Here is a 20,671-nt window from a genome sequence, read left to right on the forward strand (position 1 = left end):
GGAACGGATTTCTTCCTAACTTTGAGTTCCAAGACGCTTAAAGAATTATCAACGGATTCCGTCCAAATTTCCAGCTTCTGAAAGTTTGCAACGCGGAGAGCCGATTTTTAAAGAAATGACAGAGGTGCGTCACGTAGCCAAAGTCCTGGCTTCGCAACGCGGCGAACCCATGTCTAGAATTGCGGACATGTACGTGCTCGTTACGCACTACTGTTAGCGTACAATTCGGAATAACAAAGTAAGAATCAGCCAGTCAGCCCGCAGTTCAAAAATTTATTCAAACAGGAACATATCTAATGCATAAATCGGCAGCAAACCAAAGAAGTGCTTGTTTTGTATAAACATCCATGTTTTGTAGTCCTATCTGGTACGCGTAATACTGCGTGAGCCATCGCAAATACAGATTCGTAGTATCTAAGCAGCGCATACTTTTTAAAGTATATTTTACCACCATGTCGAACTGCGAGGCGATGACCCTTTGACGTAAAACCTTTGGATTATGCAGTATTTTTCGATACCACAATAACACAGACACTCGACTTCTTCGTAATCTGTATTAGTAACATTTCGGATGGTCAGATAGCTTCGGTTAAGCCTGTTTTCCACGGAGATCTGCTGGTTCTGTTTTGACTGGACAACAGTGTCCTCATCGATGAGGTTGCCTTGATATCGCCACACCAGACTTGTGGGCGGAAAGTTGTGACATGCGGAGCCGGATTTGCTCATGTAGAAGCAGTCTAGAACAAAATCTCCCCATAGATAGACGTGCACCTTCGTTCCAGGACGATCAACCATTTTGCTCTCAATTTCACCACGCGTACTGTGGTTCTCTACTTGGACAGCTGCAAACAGCGCACGCTTAGCCTTAAAACTGCGACAGGCAAGAAATTATGGCTTTAGCTAACAGAAGCAATACAACGCGTGCAAAGTCTGCTGTACTGACAAAATGAAACCCGATCAGTCCATCTAGCCGTGCGGATTATTATTATGAACGTAGCCTACAGATGGTAAAATACATAGCATTTTACTCTGTCCAGGGTGAGCTTTGTACTTCCACGCTACTTGGGCTACGCCATACGCAGATAGCAAAACCAGGGCTTATCCAAGGTTTCTGTTGAAGCGGTACAATAGAAAAGGTATAGGGCGTGACTTCCGTTCACTTCCGTCACTACAGGCATCCCCTTTTATTACGGGAACCCTTTTAAATAACTTAATGCTCTAGCTATGAATTATTTGGGTTTCTGGACTAGACGGCCTCCATAATTTTTTGAATATAACATAATTTACTAACAGTTTTCTTAAGTTATTCACTTACTAGTGCTCGCTGCTGTGCTGTTGTCAAGATGTCTGTCAACTGGTCCACACGCTGGTACTGGTGTTTGAGCGTGAAACAAAATCATCACGCGAATCCATGGTGCCAGAATCGTACAGTTTATTTTTACAGGTTTCATCAATGCATACTATTATTCAGATATAAATGCGTTAGCTTGTACAAATTGGAATAAAAATAAATATTTTTTCTGCCCATCGCTTAGTTTCGGCATTCCCTATAAAATTTTTTAAACATTTTCTCGTTCCTTATTGCCAATTTCACCGTAACAAAACACTATCAGCACGAATATGGAATCAAGTTTATTATCACCAGAATACCGCGATCTGCAGTGGCAAAGGTCATAACGCGTCCGTTTTCAAATCGCTCTCATTGGTCCATTTACTACGTTTTTTTTATAGACGGAAAGCAATTTTAGGAAAGTTGACGACATGAACTTATTGAACTAAGCCAAACTAACGCAATTAATTTTTTTTAACTATTTATACAAACTCTATCTGTACGAAGTCGGTTGCGTGGGAACGGTTTATACAGTGCCAAGTACATCCGGTGCGTTGCAACGATATCGATGCTTTTATAAACTTCCGGTACCGATTTTTTAAAATTTCCCTAGAATCATCAGAAACTGATTCTTAAACGTTGCGCCAAAGCAAATGCTCAGTAAAACAAGACGCACCTGTTGTTTTATGATACATATTCTCTGTACATACCATCTCAGTATGGCTACGCGACAGGGTCGTCGCGGCACATTTGGTTTTACGGACATTTCGCCTAAGGATAACTCGCTTTTTTAGCAAACAGTCATGTGGCTGTTTGTTGCCATAAGCCAGTCGGTTATTTTCCGACTCCCCAAATGTTGCGCGACCAAATGTCACACAACAAAGCGGCTGCAAAACGAGTTGCCCAAAAAAATTAGCCGCTGCGACCAAAAACGTGTGGCGCAATGTCCCACGACGAAATGTCCGCGACCACTTTGGCTGTCACCCTCTGTATCCGGGGTATCCGCTTTATCTATACTACATATCTGTTCCACGCTGTCTGTATCCACTGACAGGCGCTGTCGGCGAAATTAGCGTGACCGGACCTCTCGCGAATGGCATCACAATCGCTTCCATAATTCCTTGATCGTGGCAATATTCGATGGTCCCCATGGGCGCATTACCCTGAAGGCAATGGGAGCGAATGTAGGATAGTAAATTGCAGTTTGTAGTTGCAGTAATTGCCTTACTACTTATACAGTTCGCGTACGGTATTACTTCCCTTTCTACTATAATCCTGTGCAAGATTAACGTAAGTGCAATATTACGAAAATTTCCGAAACTTAATTCCGTACCACTTTTAGTGCGGTGAAGGATGAGTTGTGATCGTTGCTTTCTAAGGAGCAACCGTTTGTTTTCTGTATTATGTTTTTCTTTCGTTTTTCTCGTCATTCTGCATGCTTCTGCGGTGACAGCGGTGTAGATCACTTTTTATGTTGCATTAGCGAAGTGTGTGTACGGTAATTTACCACCACATACTACTGTACATAACTTCATACTACTGGAAACAAGAGTCCGCTTGTGAAGAGTTACCGCTGGATTTGGCGCGCGTTCACCAGTGTGTATGGGATAACGCCGTTATACAAAAAGACATCACTGTGTTATGGGATAGCGTCGGCGACAATAAGCGAGACGAAGCACGGCTGAGAGCAGTCAGCACAAAGTACGCCGGGGCATGGCTTAATGCTCTTCCTGCAAAAGTTTTTGGCAGTTTCTTGGACGACCAGACTTTTCGTATTTCCGTTGGCCTGTGGCTTGGTGCGAAAATTGTCGAACGTCATTCCTGTGCTAGATGTGGAAAAGATGTAGCGGAGAACGGATATCATGGGCTGGCTTGTAAGAAGTGTATCGGTAGAAGGGAACGACGCAACGGTATTAACGACATAATTTTGCGAGCGTTATGTAATGCCGGGATTGAAGCTTATCCGGAGCCCGTTGGCTTTCTGCGCGAAAATGGAAAGCGCCCGGATGGAGCCACGCGATGGAAGTGGTATCGCGGTCAGCCTTTAGTATGGGACGTCACTTGCAGAGACACGATGGCGGATTCATATATCGACGCTACCTCAAAGTGTGCTGGCGCCGCCGCCGAATTGGCTTGCCGGGAGAAGATTGGAAAATACAAATCGCTTACTGATCGCTGCAATTTTGTCCCCTTTGCATGTGAGACTTTTGGCACTTGGTGTGAGACAGGCATTGTAACGTTGAAGGAGATTCGTAAGAAGTTGTTTTTAAGGACGGGCGAAAATCGCTCCACTTGTTTTTTGTTCCAGCGTTTAAGTTTGGAGATTATGCGTGGTAATGCTATGAGTGTGTTGTGCACAGTCCCTTCTCATGTTAATTGGGACAAATTCTTCATTTGATTATCATTGTTGAGCGAAGCTCGCTTTGTACAAGCCCATCCAACAATTCTTTGACCGCTGTAAGCGCAGCGCATATAAATCGCGCACAGTAATGCAAATACGCATCGTAGTGTAGTGGCAGATATATTTATAAATATTCAACCAATAATAATATATTAGATCACAATTAATAGACCATTACTAGACCAACGTGGAATCAATCATCTTTAGCCCGGGCATGTTACAATCAGTAATTTGAAAGTAATATGGATATTACGTACCACCGCGATATTGAATTGCAAAGCAAAGATTATACTGTTACAAAAGCATAAAATTAATATAAATTATGATGGCAATAAATAATGCTAAACATATTACATTGTATGTCACAGATAGGTACAGTAACTGCAACACTTGAACACATGCAGATTTGTTGCTTATGTACGCTGAATACGCAGACCCCTGTGGCGTGACGTGTCGAAGCACATTAAATGGCTCAAGCCCACGTTTCTTTAAATTCCGCTTACAGCGGTCAAAGAATTGTTGGATGGGCTTGTACATATTTTTTCACTGCAAGGATGTTTTATCAGACACCATGAAAATGTTCAAACCAACATAAGCGAAAACAACTGACGATTAAGATGATTTTACGACATTCGAGAACCTAGCAAATACAGAGACCGACAGAAAAAACTACAAACAAGCAGCCAGAATCCACAGGTGCCACACCAACGAGCTCGCTGGTTAAGGGCCAAACGCAGAGCGTTGTAAGGGCAAGCCCCCAGATTGCTTCGGGCGTAACAACAGAAAAATCCGACCGCAAACATCCGCGCTTCCTCCATCCGTATCCAGAGCCTGGGAGATCCACGTTCGTTCCACGATACCCCAACGACATGAACAATGATATTGTCAGAGTGTTGTGCGTATAGCACAGGATATTGGCACGGTCGCCTCACCATCATTGGCTCGGCTTGCCATTGGCCAGCTTTCCAAACACGACTAATCGTGTTTGCCATTCGAGTGCCAGCTTCGGAACCGTTAACATCGATTCCTAGCTTCCTCATGGTTTCATGCCCTTTTTTTTCCCTTTAGATTTGTTTATGATGCCCTTTTTCTGGTCTTTATTTCAAAGAAATAAAGCGATCTTTCGAGGAGTTGTGGTTTCGTTGTGTTTTCTCTATGCAGCGTGAGCGCTTCTCCGAGATGGTGGAGATGCGTTAAGATCCCTGTCATTCCCTTACTTTTGCTTAACTTTTGCACTCGATAACGGCGTTCTATCACACACGCCGTGACACGGAAGTTCTTCTCCTTCAGTGGAGGTCCCAGCTCATCAGTGACAGCTAGCGGAGGAGAATCCCCAACAGCACTAGAAGCAAGGAGCGTCGCTGGTTCGGAAGGCACGCGGCCGCCAGCACGGAGAAGAACCGCGGATTGCGCGCAAACAGTGGTAGGCATTAGAGCCAATAGATTTGAGTTGAAGGATTAATTCCTATTTCTTCTTCTGAGTTATCGGATTAATTCCATTAGTTTTATAAGTGAGGTGAACGCTTTTGAAAACGAGGAAGAAAAAGCGACCGATTGATCGCAACGAAAATGAAGAAGGTCTTAGTCGTCGTAGTGGATGGCAAAGTCGTAAGAGTTATCGTTACAGATATCCAGACAGTCTATCTGGATGATATTCTGTTGTAAGAAGAGGAACGATTGTTCCATATTGGGATTGTTATTATATTATTGGTAATAATTAAAAGTATCGACGGTTGAAGAATAATCGTAAGAGAGCGCTTCTCTTCTCCGAGCTTCTCTGAGAAATAATAGCCCGCACTTCATGATATTATATTAGTTAACCAACATTTAGTGCAGCACTGTTAAAACGTGCATTTATGGACAGTGGCGATAGTCACAAGTGGCAGAGATTCTAAGCAGAGCATTGCGCAAACCACCGCAGCTAATAAAATGTCGCCTTGAAATGCAGTTTCCGGATCAGACAGTATTCTTCGATACCACAGAAACGCAGGCAATCCACTTTTTCGTAATCTGTATTATTAACCTTTCGAATGGTCAGTATGCTCAAGTTATGAAAGTTTTTCACGGAGACTTTCCCTGACTCGTATACCGTCTTTCGGTCGAAGAGGCGGTCGCGATAACGCCATACCAGGCTCGTTGGTGGGAAGTCGTGACATACGCCGTGCTCGCTCTGTAGCTGCATTCCATGACAATATCCTTCCCTAGTGGGACGTGTTGCACTGGTCCGGGAGGGAAAGACACTTCTTTTCGCACTGTACCGCGTGTAATGTAGTTCCCTGTTTCAGAACGGAATGGTAAAAGCATCACAAGAGCCGAATTTTAGCTGGTACAATGGACTGCGGAAGTCGGACCGGACGAGTTGTGCCATCGGCTTCGGCGGCCATATCGGTCCGCGTTAAGACACTTCCGCAGTCCATTGTAAGTAAAAGAATTATGGTTTGCGTCAAATACAAAATTATGCTTTTAAAGTCTGCTATACTGACTGACCAGTGTCCATTAGGTCAGTCGCTCACTCCACGGGTGGTATACACAATCATCTACTTCCGCTAAAAACAGGTAGGTAGCCCTGCCTAACGACAGTTACCAAAAACCCTGGAACTTGACGAATGTTTTCAATCAAACTAAATTAACCACGCAAAACAGAAACGGAACAAAGCAGGAAAGAACTTCTTCCTGACTTCGAGTCAAAAGACGTTTCAACTAGAAACGAGTTTGTAGATTTAATTGTCGAATATCCCAAGAAGTACGTTACGTTTAGCAAATGGCATGGGCCGCTACAAGACTGTAAGATGCGACTGGTTAGGCGATGGCCTCTGACTCTGAAGAAACATTTCTTGCGCATCAGGTGTTTGTGGAAAGATGAAGTGGTGTAATTGTATCTGGGAGTGGCTGCGGCCGCCCAACGTACCAGAAATGCTGCAAGCCCTGACGACCAATTTTCGGGAACTGTTAAATGTGGCTACACACCTACTCGCAACAGACTGTACGCGTAGAAAAGTGAAACTCGGCCAGTCGGTCTGCAGTTCATCTATTCAAACAGGTTTGATCTAATGCATACAATCTACAGCCCACTTTCGAACAGCAAAGCGCTTAAGTTTGCGCAAGTTCCCATAAAACGAAACATCCATGATTTTTAACTCTCCCTGATCTGGTACATCCACGGTAACACGAGCCTCGCATGTAGTAATCTACAAAATTAAGCCGTGCATATTTTAAAGTATATTTCACCACCATGTCGATTTGCGAGGAAGTGTTCCTTTGACATAAAACCTCCGGACTTCGCAGTATTTTTCGATACCGCAATAACGCAGACACTCAACTCTTTCCCACGCTGTATTAGTAACATTTCGAATGGTCAGATAGCTACGGATAAAACCGTTCTTCACCGAGATCTGTCCTGACTCGGAAACAGTGTCCTGATCGATGATACTGTCCCGATAACGCCACACCAGGCTTGTGGCCGGAAAGTTGTGACAGGAGCCAATGGAGCTGCCCGTGTAGGCGCAGTCTATAACAACGTCATTCCCCATATCAACGTACAACTTCGTTCCAATACTACGACCAATAGCATCAACCATTTCGTTTCCAGCTGCATCACGCGTACTGTAATTCTCATTTTCGAAAGCTGCAAACATCACACGCTTAGGCTTAAGTTGCGGCCGGTACAAAACGGTTTTCCCTAACGAAAAAAGCAAAAGTACGCGTGTAAAGTCGGCTGTACTGACCAGATGAAACCCTGTCCGTTCTTCTACATGCACGCGGCTTCTTTTATGAACGTAGAATGCACAGCACTACGTAATATGTTTGGAATTTTATCGAATGTTAACTTTGGGAAATTGGAATGTTGGAATTTTAGCGACAGTTTTCTCAAGGTGTTAACTTACTGGTGCTGGTCGCTGTGCTGTTATCAAGGTGCCCACGACTAATTACTGGTCCACACGCTGGGGCTGGTGTTTGAGCGTGAAACAAAAGTAGCGCACGAATCCAAGTTGCCACAGTCATACAGTTTCTCGCAACAAACTTCATCGATGCATCATGTTACTCTGTCCGTTGCCGACTTTCGTTCATGCAGCATATACATTTTGACACATTTTATTGCCTAATCCACCATAACAAACACTGTCAGACTCTGAGTCGACTCAGCATGAATATCGATTCAGGTTGATTATCCCCGTATTGTGGCCATACTTACCGCTTGATATCGCTATCTGCATAGCAAGGGACAAAAGGTTCAACGCTTCCGTTTCCAAATCGTCCTCATTGATCCAGATACTTCGACTTTTTTGATAGGCCGAAAGCAGTTTTAGGAAAGTAGAGGACCTAAACTGACATAAGACTTTTTTAATTATAATGGACAGTCTACGAAGTCGGTTGCGTGGGAACGGTTAACAGCGGGTACATCCGGTGCGTTTGCGCGATGTCTGTATTTTATTAAATTTCCGCTTCCCGTTTTTCGGTACTACTGTAATTTCACTAAAAACATCAGAAACTTAAATGATACTCTAGTGACCCTAACAGCGACTTCCACGCCCATCCAGCGGCGGTCGAATAACAGAAACCGTTTCGTCTTAACTAGCCGCCGAAGATACTGTTTGTTCTCCGTATAGGAAATGCTGTGTTTCCCCGCTTGAATTTCTGTGCTGATGCGTTGACGTAAACACTTCGTTCCTCGCATTTCGCCAGTTTCCTGCTGCACGACCTTTCCCCGTACATTTACCACCGAATCACCGATAGCCAACCGCAATTGCAAGCCGGGCGTCGCTGAGTGAGTTCCAAAGAGATGCTGCCGGAAGTGCTTGGAGCCGTGCGCTTGGTGCTGACGGTCAGTTGCAACATTCAGGCCGGCCTGGTGATGTCATATTACTGGAAGTATTATCCCACAAGTCCAGGTCGACGTCTACGATCGCTTCATCCCATTCTTTCTGTGCTCGCCGCAGTTCGGGAGTGGGGATTTTGTCCCGCAAGTAGCTACCATTTGGTGGTGGGTGCTGCGCAGTATTTCACCGCCTGGAAGTGTGTGATTTCGGAGACCAGAGAAGCCATGCTGAATAGGGCGAGGCCGGTCAGCTTTTCGGTGCTGGGAATGATTTGTCTTTTTCAAGAAAATTGCTAAATTTCTGAGGATTCTAACGATATTCAGCACGAACTGATCAGGGTCCAAGCGGTCGGGAAAGCGCCTTGTTTATAAATTTTCCCAATTATCGCCCGGATACTGCCCGTGACCCCATGTAGTAGTCGTACGGCGTACAACTATTGTTAATTTTTCATGAAACGATGCTCCAAAAGCTTTTGCAAGAAACTTGTAGGCTTGTACAGTATTTACTATTTATTCACTTGTACAGATACCTGTGGCTATACCTCTACGGATTACGTTATTTTATAGTATTTTTTACAGTGCCATTGCATTACACATAATAATAATAATACTAATAATAATACTAATAATACATTGCATAACACAGAATAATAATAACATAATCTGTACAGCAAATTACCGGAAGTTCCGTTACACGGAATACGGTAGTGCTGCGCCGGCGGCGGTCAAGTGCGGCTGCGGTTAAACTGCGGTTAAGTGGTGCACAAGCGGGCCCACGTGGCAGTGCCGTGGTGTATGCGCTGTACGTACGTGGTTGCTTCTAAACTCGTCTGCTGCAGTCAGTGCAGTCAACTGCCAACACGCGTGTTTAAACACGAAACAACGCTGCAGCCAAGAGAGCAAAATCAGCAAATTTGGGTTAGATGTCATTAGCAAGATAAAAATGCAAGCTTGATCTTGATCTTCCTGTTCATAAAACACTAAGCACCCTGCTCCTCCATCTCGTAAAGTGTATTCTTGCACCCCACCTCCGAGAATGCCATGAGCCCATAATTCATCGTTGTGATTGCGGACGTGGACGCTGTGATCATGGCCAGCAGTGTGCGCAGCATCTGCGCCGATTTAGCCTCCTTCGTGGCCCATGACGCCTTCATCTCCGTCCGTGTGGCCGTCATCCTGCTGGCCGTCCTCATCGCGCTGGTACAGAAGCTGCTCTTCGACGTCTCTTTATGGAGCTACTTATCCTCCTTCCTCGAGAACCCCTACTTCGGGGCCACCTTCAGTATCGTGGGGATCGGGGCGGGTCTGGCGGCGCTGCAGCAGATGTGGTCGTTGGGGCAGCATTTTTACGCCACGTACATGACGTGTAGCATTGAGATGAGCAGCGGGGATGAGAGTTTCCAGTGGGTACTGCAGTGGATCTTCGCCAAACGCCTCACACACCCCCTGCATCTGTCCGTGGAGACGGTGTGTCAGGGGGCGCGCAGTGCGGAACGCGCCAGTCGCTTCCAGTTCGTCCCTTCAACTGGTGTGCATCATTTTCTGTACGGAGTAACACGCAACATTTTTTGTACTAGTTTTTACTAAATTTTTCGCCGTAATTTTTTCCGTACCGAATTTAACCATATTTTTCTTTAGTTTTCACAGAGTTTGTGGATTCTTTTGTTCCGTGTTCGAATTTATTTTTCTTGCGAAAAATATCCACAATTTTTTTATGAGAACGGATGAACTGTTAACTATTATGCAGTTTTTGTTTTACAGAGTTATCCCAGAGTGAAAACTGAAATAGTTTCGAATTAATTTCGTGATAACTGTACTTGCATTAATCGCACATGAAATTATTACGGATGAATTTATTTTTTAAATTACGGACGAATGGCAGTTTATTTCTAAATTGCTTTCCACTGCGTACTGCCGAAAATCGGAAAAAGTAACTATAATAATTGTGCTAGAGTATCACATGGATTTTTTATCGTTTTCTAGAGTTTTTAAGCGTTTGTAAAGTGCATTTTAAGACGGGAACACTTTTTTTACTTTGATTTTAATACAAAAATTTGTACACTGCCACGAATACAGTGTGAGGAAACTTTTATTAACATTATTTTATGTACTGTAATTGACTTGGAATAATTCCATCATTCCATGAATATTTTCTTCTAAAAATGTACAAAATGAATTCTTTGGTGGCTTTTTGGCAGGTTTAAAGGGAAATGGATCCAGGTGCAGCGCAGTAAAAGCCAGAACGAGATGGCGTTCGGCTTGCGTCCGCTGGAGAAGTTGATTCTGCGCACCAGTGGCCGGGATACCGGCATCTTTCAGGAAATTCTCCAAGAAGGTACGATTGTTAGGACAATTGTTAGGATAGTCGTACTGTGTTCTTATATTAACATTTTGTTGTGCAGTTAGGTTTTTTTTTCCTTCATTCGTTCAGTAAATAATAAGTACTAAAATGTACAGTAACACAATCATTTAATGTCATTATTTGTTGTCAGATGGGAATATTTTTTCAGACTCTATGATAAATCATTAGTTTATTTTTGTTTTACTTTGTTAAGAAAGTCTGACACGTTCGACATACAGCGGAAAGCGAAAATAATTAAACCAGCCCTGATCCATTCGTATGCTTACGTTGCCGCCGCGGTATAGAATACCGGTAGCTAATAAAATCACAATGATGATAAAAATTGTAGGAACAAAATTAGAAATTACTAATCTGCTTTTAATTTTACCTCCATAGTGTGCGCTACCGCCAGTGCCCAGGGTTTTTTTATTATGCCAATGCACTACGAAACTCCCTGTCAAGTGTAGTTTTTGAGAAATTAATTTGTTATATTTTTCGTTCTCGCATGATTAATTCATGTCTAGATATTAAAGAAGACCATTGGCAATGTAGTCATTATTTTGCCAACCAGAAATTACACTTGGCACTATGTACTATAGTGGTAAAACAGATTATTTCACCAACAAGAAACTATTGATGCAGTTTATTTACCAGACATTATTGGTGCAGCTCTTGGTAAAGTAATTATTATTTTAGCGACCACAGATTATTAGCACAGTGGTTAGTTAATTACCGAATAATTATTCTTTTTCTAAACCAAAAATATTGATAAAATAAATAAATATGACTTGAGCGCTTCTTCTCTGCATGGTTGCAGCGTTGGATTTTGTGGAGACGCGGAAGAAAGGCAAAATCACCGTGTACTGCGCGTCGGCCGGCTGCTGGGCCACCTTATCCACCCCGCTGCATAAACGGCCCCTGTCCTCCGTCATCCTGGACCAGGGCATCGCCGAGAAGCTCCTAGCTGATCTGGAGCACTTTGTCGACCACTGCGAGGTAGGGTAACTGTTGTCTTATAAAATCAGCCAAAAAAGAAACAAAATTTCATTTAATTAGCCATTTAATTATCCATTTACCTGTAGACTATTAAAAGCATCCCTTAATGAAGTTTGGCTACTCTAGTGCGATAATAATAATAATAATTAATTACAGGGAAAAATAATAACAAGAGATAACGACAATAATAATAGTAATGATAATAACAAGAAAAAATAATATCAAGAGTTATAATGTATCCAAATAAGTAATATCAAGAGAGATATAAATAATAATTAAAAAATAATGACAATAAATAATAATGATCATAATAATAATAGTGGTACGTGGCGCGCGGCATCCCCTACCGGCGCGGCTACCTGCTGCACGGCCCCCCGGGGACGGGGAAGACCAGCTTCATCATGGCGCTGGCCGGCTTCTTCAATCTGAACATCTGTATGCTGAATCTGAGCGAGAAGTGGCTGACGGACGACGTGTTCAACCAGCTGCTGTGTAATGCGCCGCAGGACAGTGTCTTTCTGCTGGAGGATGTCGACGCGGCGTTCTTGACGCGGGAGGGCCAGGGGAAGAGTGCTGATGCAGCCAGTAAGCAGGTTTTTTTTAGTAGAAGGAGTGGGGATTTTTTTAGAACGGTGTGTGCGTTTTTTGCGGATGGATAGAAGCGGTGGCGTTTGATGGGCTGAGTCGACTGACGTTCAGCGGATTTTTAAATGCCATCGATGGGGCGGCGTCAGCCGAGGGACGCATCCTGTTTATGACGACGAATTATGTGCAACGGTGAGTTTCTCCCACTCTTTTAACTGGTTTTCAATTTTGTTGACACAGTTTAATTTTTGCAGTGCAACGTAACTGAAGTATAATTTAAATGCAGTTAAAATTTTGATAAATAATTGGTAATGAAATTTTAATGAAAAATGATAGATTTTATTCGTGATTTTCATTGGTATAGTGGAAACGTATAAAATAAAATTTGATAATTGCAGGTGTATCCAGAGCTTGATTTTGAAAATTCAGGGTTTTGATTATTGATTGGTCATCTGTTGATTTTGACAGTTTTGTTAATTATTTGCTGTTAAAATATTTTGATCTTTAATTCAAGTTGTTATTTTGAAAATTGACGTGAATTGCATTATTACGCACTTGAATACTGTGTAATGACATGCGAACGCCGGAAACGTAGCGTTGTTAATTATTAATACTGATGTACAATTGTGATCAGTATAACTGTGTAGCAAATAAAAATAAATTCGTTTGCAGGCATAAATACTTTTTTATACATAGAAATTCAAACAAAATCCGTATTAATTTAAATAAATGCGATTTAAAAAATAAATACAGAGTAAAAATAAATAAAAAATAGGCATAAAAATAACCGCGAATTTTAAATTTTATGGATGTATTATTGTGTCTGTTTATTCTGGCGTGCTTCCTAGCTGCCAATGTCCACTAGCCATTGCACTACGAAACTAGCCGCACTGTTTAGTAGTTTGCAATCTTTTCCACTGTGTTGCCCGATAAGAATAACACGATGCAGACATTCTCTACAAATGACCTTGAAGACATTGCTGCGGTATGTTAATGCGATGCATTCATGTCCAGCAAATAAGGAATTTTTTATAAAACGTATTTACAAATAGGTAATTGGTAAAAAATTAAAACGAAGCGCGTAGATCTATGTTCCAAAATGGCAGCATGTTTAATGTGTTGCAGAATCTGTCACTTCCTTTCGTAACAGTACGATTGGCAAGGGAAATTTTAATTCTTTGAATTCATGCTGAAAGTGAAATCTTCTATACGTGATTTTTATTAGTGGGTTAGTATAGCGTGTACATTTGGTAGTGATATATCATAGTTATTTGTAATATTTCTCATTAATTTTATATTTACATAATTTCTTGTTGTTGTTTTAGAATTGGAAGTTTAGACGAAGATATTAAAAAATAATTAATTTAATTAGCACAGAAATACGTAAAAAATAAGTAACTTATTATTAATTAATAATTGTTTTCTGTTTCGAAAATTCATGCGCTGTGCAGTCGACGTCGGACTTTCACAGATCCGACTTTATGGAAACACTGAGCCGTTACACTACGATAAGTGACAAATACTAAACGACTGCACACGACAATAAATCGGGTTTTGTTAATTAATTCTCCTGTACATGGATTTATGATGAGAATTGTTAAATATGTATTCGTGGGATAAGTTCTGTTGAACAAGTGTAGAAGATGAAATCGTTGTTGGGGTAGATTGGACCCGGCGCTGCTGCGGCCGGGCCGCATCGACGTGTGCCAGTACATCGGGTACGCCAGCGAGCACCAGCTGCGCCGCATGTACCGCCACTTCTACCCCGACCAGCCCCCCGAGGAGGCCGTCACCTTCGCGGCGCTGGCGCTGGACACCGCGCCGGAGATCAGTATGGCGCAGGTGCAGGGCTTGTTCCTCCTGCACAAATACGACCCGGAGAATCTCCTGCAGGATTTGAACGCCAGTCTCTCCCGAAATACTCCCGCGGTGTCCTAGTGTGACTGGACGGATGGTTGCTTGAAGTGTCCCTGTCCCGCTGCTGGTCAACCCCCCCCCCGGGTGGTGTACTCTTGGTTGGGGACGTGTGTGATGATTTTATTCAGTTTTTATCCGTTTGTTGCGTTGTGCCGGGTTGGAGTGGAGCGTTTTTATTTGTGTAGACACCCTGTACATCAATTTTGTTTTTTTTTTTGAAAATTCAGGATAAGCTTATGTTGAAGTGGGCATATCGATAACATGCAATGTCATGACGATCCTTGAAATGAATAATAAATAAATCATTTTACTATAAATTCTTGCGGAGTTTACGTGAGAGAGTCGTAGCGGTTTTACTGGATGACGTTTTTCATTGAATTACTTTTACAAGCGTGCTCGTACAATACACGGTACCAAAGTCGTGTACATGCAGGATGACTTGTGCGTTCGCGCATTCCAAAACACTTTTTTGCTAATTATTTTTTCATGATATTCTGTAGCCAGATGATTGTATACATTCGGCTAAACAGCATTTATACGCACAACATTCGGTTGGTGGTTATGGCCATGTTAACACGGTTGGGTTATGGCCATGTTAAATTGTTAATCATGTTAACAATTGAATTTTAATTAAGTAAACAAAAAAATTTTACAGTAAGTAAATTCGTTCAGAACTTCAGGTCATCGGGTGTACCAAAAGTCTGTTTATGCACCGATCTTCTAGCACTTGTTTTCTTATTTGAAATTGAATTGCATGAAAATCTTGAAAAACATTTTTAAATTTGATTAGGTGTAAAAGCGTTCTTGCTAGTTATGTGTGTTTATGTGCAAAACAGGAAGAAGATCAGTACATAAGGCGTAAAGCACTGCTAAAAAGGGTTTGGAAGTGCGCGAGAGCGATAGTTCTCTATTATAACACACTATGTACCTAATCACTTCCCCTAAAGGCGTTGGAAAATATTGGCTGTGTAATCGAGAGCGTTTTCTCTGCCGATCGTTAGAAACCGACATAATTGAAAATTATGTGAATCGTAAACATTGCGCCAATTTGCGTGAGATGTTGGGTATCTGGCTAACTTTCGAACATGTTTGCCGATGCGTTCCTACTGAATCACGACAGCAGCATTTTTAATTAGCTTCGGTCGATCGTCTATGCTTACTATATCGCTCGTCATTCCCCAATCGATAATCGAATAAATCTGATATAATTCGGCTAGAATCCCGACATAAGAAACCCCGAAAAAAGTTGAACACCCCGCCTCAAGTGCGGCGATAAAGCGCATAAGCAAAAAGCAGCGGATCAATCAACGCCTGCATGGCATACAACCCCGTGGCAATGACAAAGAACGTCGGCGACAGAAACACCCCGGCGTAGAACCACGTGGAGAAGAAGACCAGCGCCGGGATCCAACACACGCTGATGCTGACCACCGTCAACGAGAGGATCATGAACGGTTTGACTACTTCGCGGCGCACTACCGGCTTTTTATGTACCGCTGCTTCCGCCACGCTGATTATGGTCATCCGGGTGTCCGCTGTCGAAACAACTGCCACCCGCGTCCGTTTGCGGTGGAGACGGTGGGTGAAGAGGTAGAGATAGGAGAGGAGGATGAAGATGAGCGGACCGGTGTGGTTCATCCAGTCCTCCACTTTATTCCACGCCGGCATGGCCGAGAAGTTGGAGTGGCAGCCGAAACGCAGGTCCAGGTTGTAGTATAGAGTGTCCAGGATGAAGATCGGGAGGCCGCCCATGTGCGCCCACAGGAGAGCGGCCACGCAGGAGAACACCGCTACCTGTAAATTAATAAGAAATAACGATGCACATACGTTTCCTCTTGGCCATGATTAAGTGTACAACGCTCCCGCAAAATTATGGAAATTATTTTCGCGTCAACTGTTTTTAATAAGTTTTATTGTTAATTAGTTTTATTGTTTTTATTAAGTTGTATTTAATTTCAGTACATGAGCAATCCTCGTATATATTATTCTGTTGCGAGAGTAGATTAATATTATTAGAATTAACTAATCTTAAGTAAAACTACAGAATTGTTCTGAGTGTTTTATTAGATTTTCCAACGCGACTAATATTCCTGTACATATATTCAGTATATTTTGCCCAAAGAAATTTCAGACATTCTGATTGTGTCACTGGTATGGTACGTTCTTTTGAGAAGCTGTTTTAAGAAATTTTACGCTGCAAACACCAGCACCTGTGTTCCCCCTGCGCCGCTTGACTGCGTTCGTTATGACTGGAATTATTATCCCCCATTATTCAGCAGGAAAAATATTCTTCATGAAAATATCTGTAATTTTTTTATATTTACTTCTGTTTTTTTTACTTCATAAGAAGATTTACCCAGCATTAAGGAAATTAATTTCCTGTTATTTTTCATATTTCCTGCTAATTATTTTTAAAAGTACTAATATTATATTTTATTTTAATAATTTTTTATTAGCACCCTACAAACTGGTAAAGCGCTCTTGCATGAAAAATGAATTTATTGTTAGCAATCATGCGGTGGACAGACGTCGGAAAGATATACGACAAACACCCATCCATAGCCATACCTTTTTAGTGTGATGGTGCTTGTACGACACGGAAAACGTCACCGCCCACAACCGGTTGACGGAGATGAGGACATGACACAGACACTGCGCCCCCGACCACACCTCGTTGAAGTAGTTGTGCATCTGGCACACCCGCCGGCCCATCCACCACCCGCCGTACGCCGTGTTGAGGATCTCCAGAAAGGTCACCGGCAATAAAAATAACAAATTAGCCACAAGCAGCGCGATGAGGTAGATGGTGAACGGTGTGATGCGCGCCGGGATGCGCAGGAAGTCCAGGAGGACGACAAGGTTGGCGGTGACGGAGAGGGTCAACACCGTCGCCTGGAAGATCAGCTGGGAGGTCCAGACAACGGGAGCGGCGGTGGTGGTGTTGGCGGGAATAGTGTGGTTGGTAAACTCCATCGTATGGTGTTGAAATAACGCCGTAATGGAAAACATTAGAGGATGTTTGAGCAAGATCCAGATTTCATCCCGTTTATAAGGACATGTGTCTCTCTCATCGATCTTGTTGGAAATGATCCACTTAACAGGTATAGCCTGTGTACGTGCAAAGAGCATCCGTTGACCGTTATTCCGGAACTATTGATTGCTTATGTTTCCGTGTAACCGAGCGCGTAATCGTAACCTGGTTACAGGAATATAATTTTAGCGTGAAACCTCTGTTGGCTTCTTTCTGTCGGGTGCCTGCCCGGTCACGCGTGCAACTGGATTAGTCTATTTACCTCTTCCATTAAAAAAGGCAATCCGATCACCCAGAGCGGGGACAAGCTGGTGTTACAAGATACATGTGGTATTATAGAGCTGTTGGTGTGGAAAGAGACGATTCCACGAGGGAGCATCCAGGATTAGATTGACTTGCAGGAAACACACCGCGGCCATTGGTTTCCGGGGAAATTCTGCGTTGCCGTTGAGTAAAAAACGGCTTGGTGTCGCAGAAAGCGGAGTAGTTATCCAGTCGTGACTAAAGGCAGAGGCTTACCGCTTGCGCTGATCCGGATGTAGAACTCCTGAATTAAATGAGCTGTCGTGGCGTCATCAACCGGCGATTAAACTTTCAGCGTTCGCAGTATGTTCGCACCACTCTTGGTTATGGACCGGCGATTACGTAATACAAGAACTGAACGCACAAAACCTGGATGATGGCAGAGATGGAAGGATTTCACAGACGGATGGTTCATTATTAGACGTACATACGTATGCGCAAATGCACGAAAATACAAATAACCCGTCTCAAGGACGGGTGAACACTGGACATGCAAGCGAACAGTACATACGCTTCGTATATATACTGGCATTATTTTGGTCGCAGTGCATATGCAGTTTGGTTATCTTTTTCTGACTGCTGTGGTTTGTGTGCAGCTTAGAGAAGCATTTAATACCGGCTTAGAATACTTAAACTTCGTCGTCCCAGCTGTTTGCACAATACGTCGTTAAGCAGAACTTGACACGTATAGGAAAATGAGAAAATGATGAGCGTTGTTATAGTAAGACCGTGTGTTGGAACACAGCTGGATAAGACGGTAACGGAAACGGTTCGCTAATGAGACTGCGGATACCTGGATTAGGAACAAATGAAAAAGGTCACCGGCTAGTTACGCTGCATGGTAGCCGCTAATGGTTTACCCGAACACGTTAAGCAGTAAGCAGTGGTAAAAGTCTTGAACCCTTACGGTATTAGTGTTACCGACAAGGTCACTATTGCAGAAATACATTGGTCTTTTACGCATAATACGCATTTATTTGGCATCACGCATAAATATTAATTAACTAGCGCATTCGCTCCTAGAAATCTCGTTCACATTTTTATCGTATTTCGAGATGTAGAGCGGCATCCGTTTGCCCGCTTTTGGTGACCGGTTAGATTGCAGGTTGTAGCACAAGAGGACTCAATTCACCAAATGTGTATCCGTTTGACGCAGCCCACACATCGCCACCATCAAAACGCTGCTATGTTGTGTAATCCCGGATTGTCGTCGAAAACGACAATGCACTAGCTATGCTCACGGCCTTTTCACGAACGGCATCCACCAGAGTTGTCTTACTTTTCCTAGTGGACAGTGGACACTCCTGGGCAGAGAGCTATGGCATTACAAATCTCGGCATTCTCCATTGTGAGTAGTGTCATAAGCCTACTATAATCTTTGGCGGTGTCGGATGCTGTTGCATGCATCCTCGGTTGTGGGCGTTCTCAAGCAGCAAATCCGCCCTGTACATTGTACTTCAACAGCATGTGATGTAACAATTTCACTTGTCGCAACACTGCCTTAAACAGATTGGCGTATTAATTGCGGAGATGCACTGTGACAAGCAATACATAACCGGCACTTGTGTCAGTCCAGCATCGGCTAGACAAAAACACTCCAGAACCACCCAGCATTAGTCTGATGAGCGGAAATGAAACACCGGCACATCCGTCACACTCGCAGCTGTTCCTGATGGCAGGGACAACATCGCCGCAGTCTGCACCTGCTGGTTGCTTGGCAGTTTGCCAGTTCTAACGCTTTGGAATTTACCGTAACGTGCCGATATGATGAAGGCCCTAAGCGTAATAATTTCTTCCTGCTTGTTAGCGCTGGTTGCAGCGTTCAGCGTGGACATTGTGACGCTGGGCAATATCAACCTGCAGACGTTGGGATCCTTGCCACTATCCGGTCCGGCGATTGATTTAGCGGTGGAGGAATTACGAACGGTGTATAAAGATGTCTTTACTGTGTCGCATGCGTACTTGTATGATCGGCAGGCGAAGACGTGCGAAGAGGTGGCCTCGGTGGCCGATGATCTGGTGGCCGGGTTCTATTACCGGAAGAACACCACCTCCGATCTCACCGTCTTCATCTCCGTTGGTACGTGCAATTAAGTGCGGCTACTTCCGAAAAGCAACTGCATGAAGATCCATGTGGCATAATTATACAAACACGCTTTACGGTGCATTATCAAAACTGGCAAGCTGTTTATTCACTAGGTTGCACGGAACAAGAGCAAATCGCTCGACTGTCATACGGTAAATGTTAAAACATATTTTTATATGCCGACTTCTAAACAATTTTGGACAAAAATTCCTTGTTCCATGTACTATTGGTACTTATCACGCAATCAGGTGATTTTTTTGCGGTGTGGCGCAAAAGCTGGTTTTCGGAGCGAAGACTGAAAAACCGGATTTATCGTGTGACCGGCTTTATTGTTAAAACTATTGTTTATAACTGGCCAGCCTGACCTGTTACCGACAGTATAGCGATTGAACGGAAAAGAACTACATGTCGTTTAACTGTAACGAATACCATTTATTATACCTAACACAGCTTTTCTTGATTATAGAATGGAATTTGGCGGTTATTTACGGGTACAGTAATATGCGTTTAAGACAGTTCATTCCAGTGTGATGCCAATTTTATGGACAGATCGACGACAGCGGTATCGTCGCGCAAGCGCAACACCTACCCACAGATGATCCTAGCCGGGCCGGGCAGCGGCTTCCCTTACATGATCTTCGGGCTGAACGTGGCACAGTTGTTCAAATGGACAATGATCTACATCGCCTACCAGGCGCCCGGACTGCCCATCTACCAGGACGCCGCCACCAACTTGGCGCTGACGCTGCGCCGGGGCAAGGCTAACCAGATCCGGGTGGGCGTTGTCGACTGTACGACCATGCAGACGACACGCGAGTTTCTGGAAGATTTCCGCGCCAATGCGCGCAGTTAGTACACCAAACTG

At 43.3% G+C, this 20,671-nt stretch overlaps 4 protein-coding genes across 7 annotated transcripts; 2 read left to right on the forward strand and 2 right to left on the reverse strand.

Moving 5' to 3' along the window:
• Positions 1 to 1,920: 1,920 nt before the first annotated feature.
• LOC129597391 (uncharacterized) lies at positions 1,921 to 8,061 on the reverse strand. Of its 4 annotated transcripts, none has more exons than XM_055494907.1 (5): positions 7,924 to 8,061; positions 7,616 to 7,830; positions 6,963 to 7,356; positions 5,860 to 6,007; positions 1,921 to 2,493 (listed from the first exon to the last, which is right to left on the reverse strand). In XM_055494907.1, exons 2-5 carry the CDS (start codon positions 7,755 to 7,757, stop codon positions 2,347 to 2,349), a joined length of 831 nt encoding a protein of 276 aa, XP_055350882.1. In that variant the 5' UTR covers positions 7,758 to 7,830; positions 7,924 to 8,061; the 3' UTR covers positions 1,921 to 2,346. The 4 variants fall into 4 exon arrangements, 3 of the variants coding, with proteins under 3 accessions (XP_055350882.1, XP_055350883.1, XP_055350881.1); XM_055494908.1 differs by lacking the exon at positions 1,921 to 2,493 and adding an exon at positions 5,552 to 5,741 and having other exon boundaries at positions 5,821 to 6,007; XR_008691560.1 differs by lacking the exon at positions 1,921 to 2,493 and having other exon boundaries at positions 5,552 to 6,007; positions 7,272 to 7,356.
• A 1,331-nt stretch (positions 8,062 to 9,392) lies between these two features.
• Positions 9,393 to 14,697, forward strand: LOC129597390 (mitochondrial chaperone BCS1-like). The gene is made up of 6 exons (XM_055494905.1): positions 9,393 to 10,091; positions 10,746 to 10,882; positions 11,706 to 11,884; positions 12,205 to 12,469; positions 12,544 to 12,661; positions 14,134 to 14,697. The coding sequence occupies exons 1-6, from the start codon at positions 9,637 to 9,639 to the stop codon at positions 14,405 to 14,407; spliced, it is 1,428 nt and encodes a 475-aa protein (XP_055350880.1). The 5' UTR covers positions 9,393 to 9,636; the 3' UTR covers positions 14,408 to 14,697.
• A 949-nt stretch (positions 14,698 to 15,646) lies between these two features.
• Positions 15,647 to 17,359, reverse strand: LOC129597404 (trace amine-associated receptor 7g-like). The gene is made up of 2 exons (XM_055494924.1): positions 16,955 to 17,359; positions 15,647 to 16,180 (listed from the first exon to the last, which is right to left on the reverse strand). Exons 1-2 carry the CDS (start codon positions 17,357 to 17,359, stop codon positions 15,647 to 15,649), a joined length of 939 nt encoding a protein of 312 aa, XP_055350899.1.
• Positions 17,360 to 19,461: 2,102 nt separating this feature from the next.
• LOC129597405 (uncharacterized) lies at positions 19,462 to 20,659 on the forward strand. The gene is made up of 4 exons (XM_055494925.1): positions 19,462 to 19,800; positions 19,920 to 19,958; positions 20,273 to 20,297; positions 20,356 to 20,659. Exons 1-4 carry the CDS (start codon positions 19,485 to 19,487, stop codon positions 20,657 to 20,659), a joined length of 684 nt encoding a protein of 227 aa, XP_055350900.1. The 5' UTR covers positions 19,462 to 19,484.
• The last annotated feature ends 12 nt before the right edge of the window (positions 20,660 to 20,671 follow it).

This window comes from Paramacrobiotus metropolitanus, unplaced genomic scaffold (genome assembly GCF_019649055.1).
Source record: "Paramacrobiotus metropolitanus isolate TYO unplaced genomic scaffold, Prichtersi_v1.0 Parri_scaffold0000104, whole genome shotgun sequence".
In the NCBI taxonomy this organism is placed as follows: Eukaryota; Metazoa; Tardigrada; class Eutardigrada; order Parachela; family Macrobiotidae; genus Paramacrobiotus; species Paramacrobiotus metropolitanus.

What these genes read in the sequence shown, in the direction of transcription:
- LOC129597391 (XM_055494906.1), bottom strand. Translation starts at nt 7,757, where the DNA reads ATGAAGTTTGTTGCGAGAAACTGTATGACTGTGGCAACTTGGATTCGT. An exon ending in CAGCACAGCGACCAGCACCA is followed by an intron (nt 7,357 to 7,615) that starts GTAAGTTAACAC and finishes TGATGTTTGCAG; the next exon opens with CTTTCGAAAATGAGAATTAC. An exon ending in CTTCCTCGCAAATCGACATG is followed by an intron (nt 6,008 to 6,962) that starts GTGGTGAAATAT and finishes GTTCTGAAACAG; the next exon opens with GGAACTACATTACACGCGGT.
- LOC129597390 (XM_055494905.1), top strand. Translation starts at nt 9,637, where the DNA reads ATGGCCAGCAGTGTGCGCAGCATCTGCGCCGATTTAGCCTCCTTCGTG. An exon ending in ACTTTGTCGACCACTGCGAG is followed by an intron (nt 11,885 to 12,204) that starts GTAGGGTAACTG and finishes TAATAATAATAG; the next exon opens with TGGTACGTGGCGCGCGGCAT. An exon ending in ACGACGAATTATGTGCAACG is followed by an intron (nt 12,662 to 14,133) that starts GTGAGTTTCTCC and finishes TTGTTGGGGTAG; the next exon opens with ATTGGACCCGGCGCTGCTGC.
- LOC129597404 (XM_055494924.1), bottom strand. Translation starts at nt 17,359, where the DNA reads ATGGAGTTTACCAACCACACTATTCCCGCCAACACCACCACCGCCGCT. An exon ending in AGCACCATCACACTAAAAAG is followed by an intron (nt 16,181 to 16,954) that starts GTATGGCTATGG and finishes ATTAATTTACAG; the next exon opens with GTAGCGGTGTTCTCCTGCGT.
- LOC129597405 (XM_055494925.1), top strand. Translation starts at nt 19,485, where the DNA reads ATGATGAAGGCCCTAAGCGTAATAATTTCTTCCTGCTTGTTAGCGCTG. An exon ending in AATCGCTCGACTGTCATACG is followed by an intron (nt 19,959 to 20,272) that starts GTAAATGTTAAA and finishes TCTTGATTATAG; the next exon opens with AATGGAATTTGGCGGTTATT. An exon ending in AATTTGGCGGTTATTTACGG is followed by an intron (nt 20,298 to 20,355) that starts GTACAGTAATAT and finishes TTTTATGGACAG; the next exon opens with ATCGACGACAGCGGTATCGT.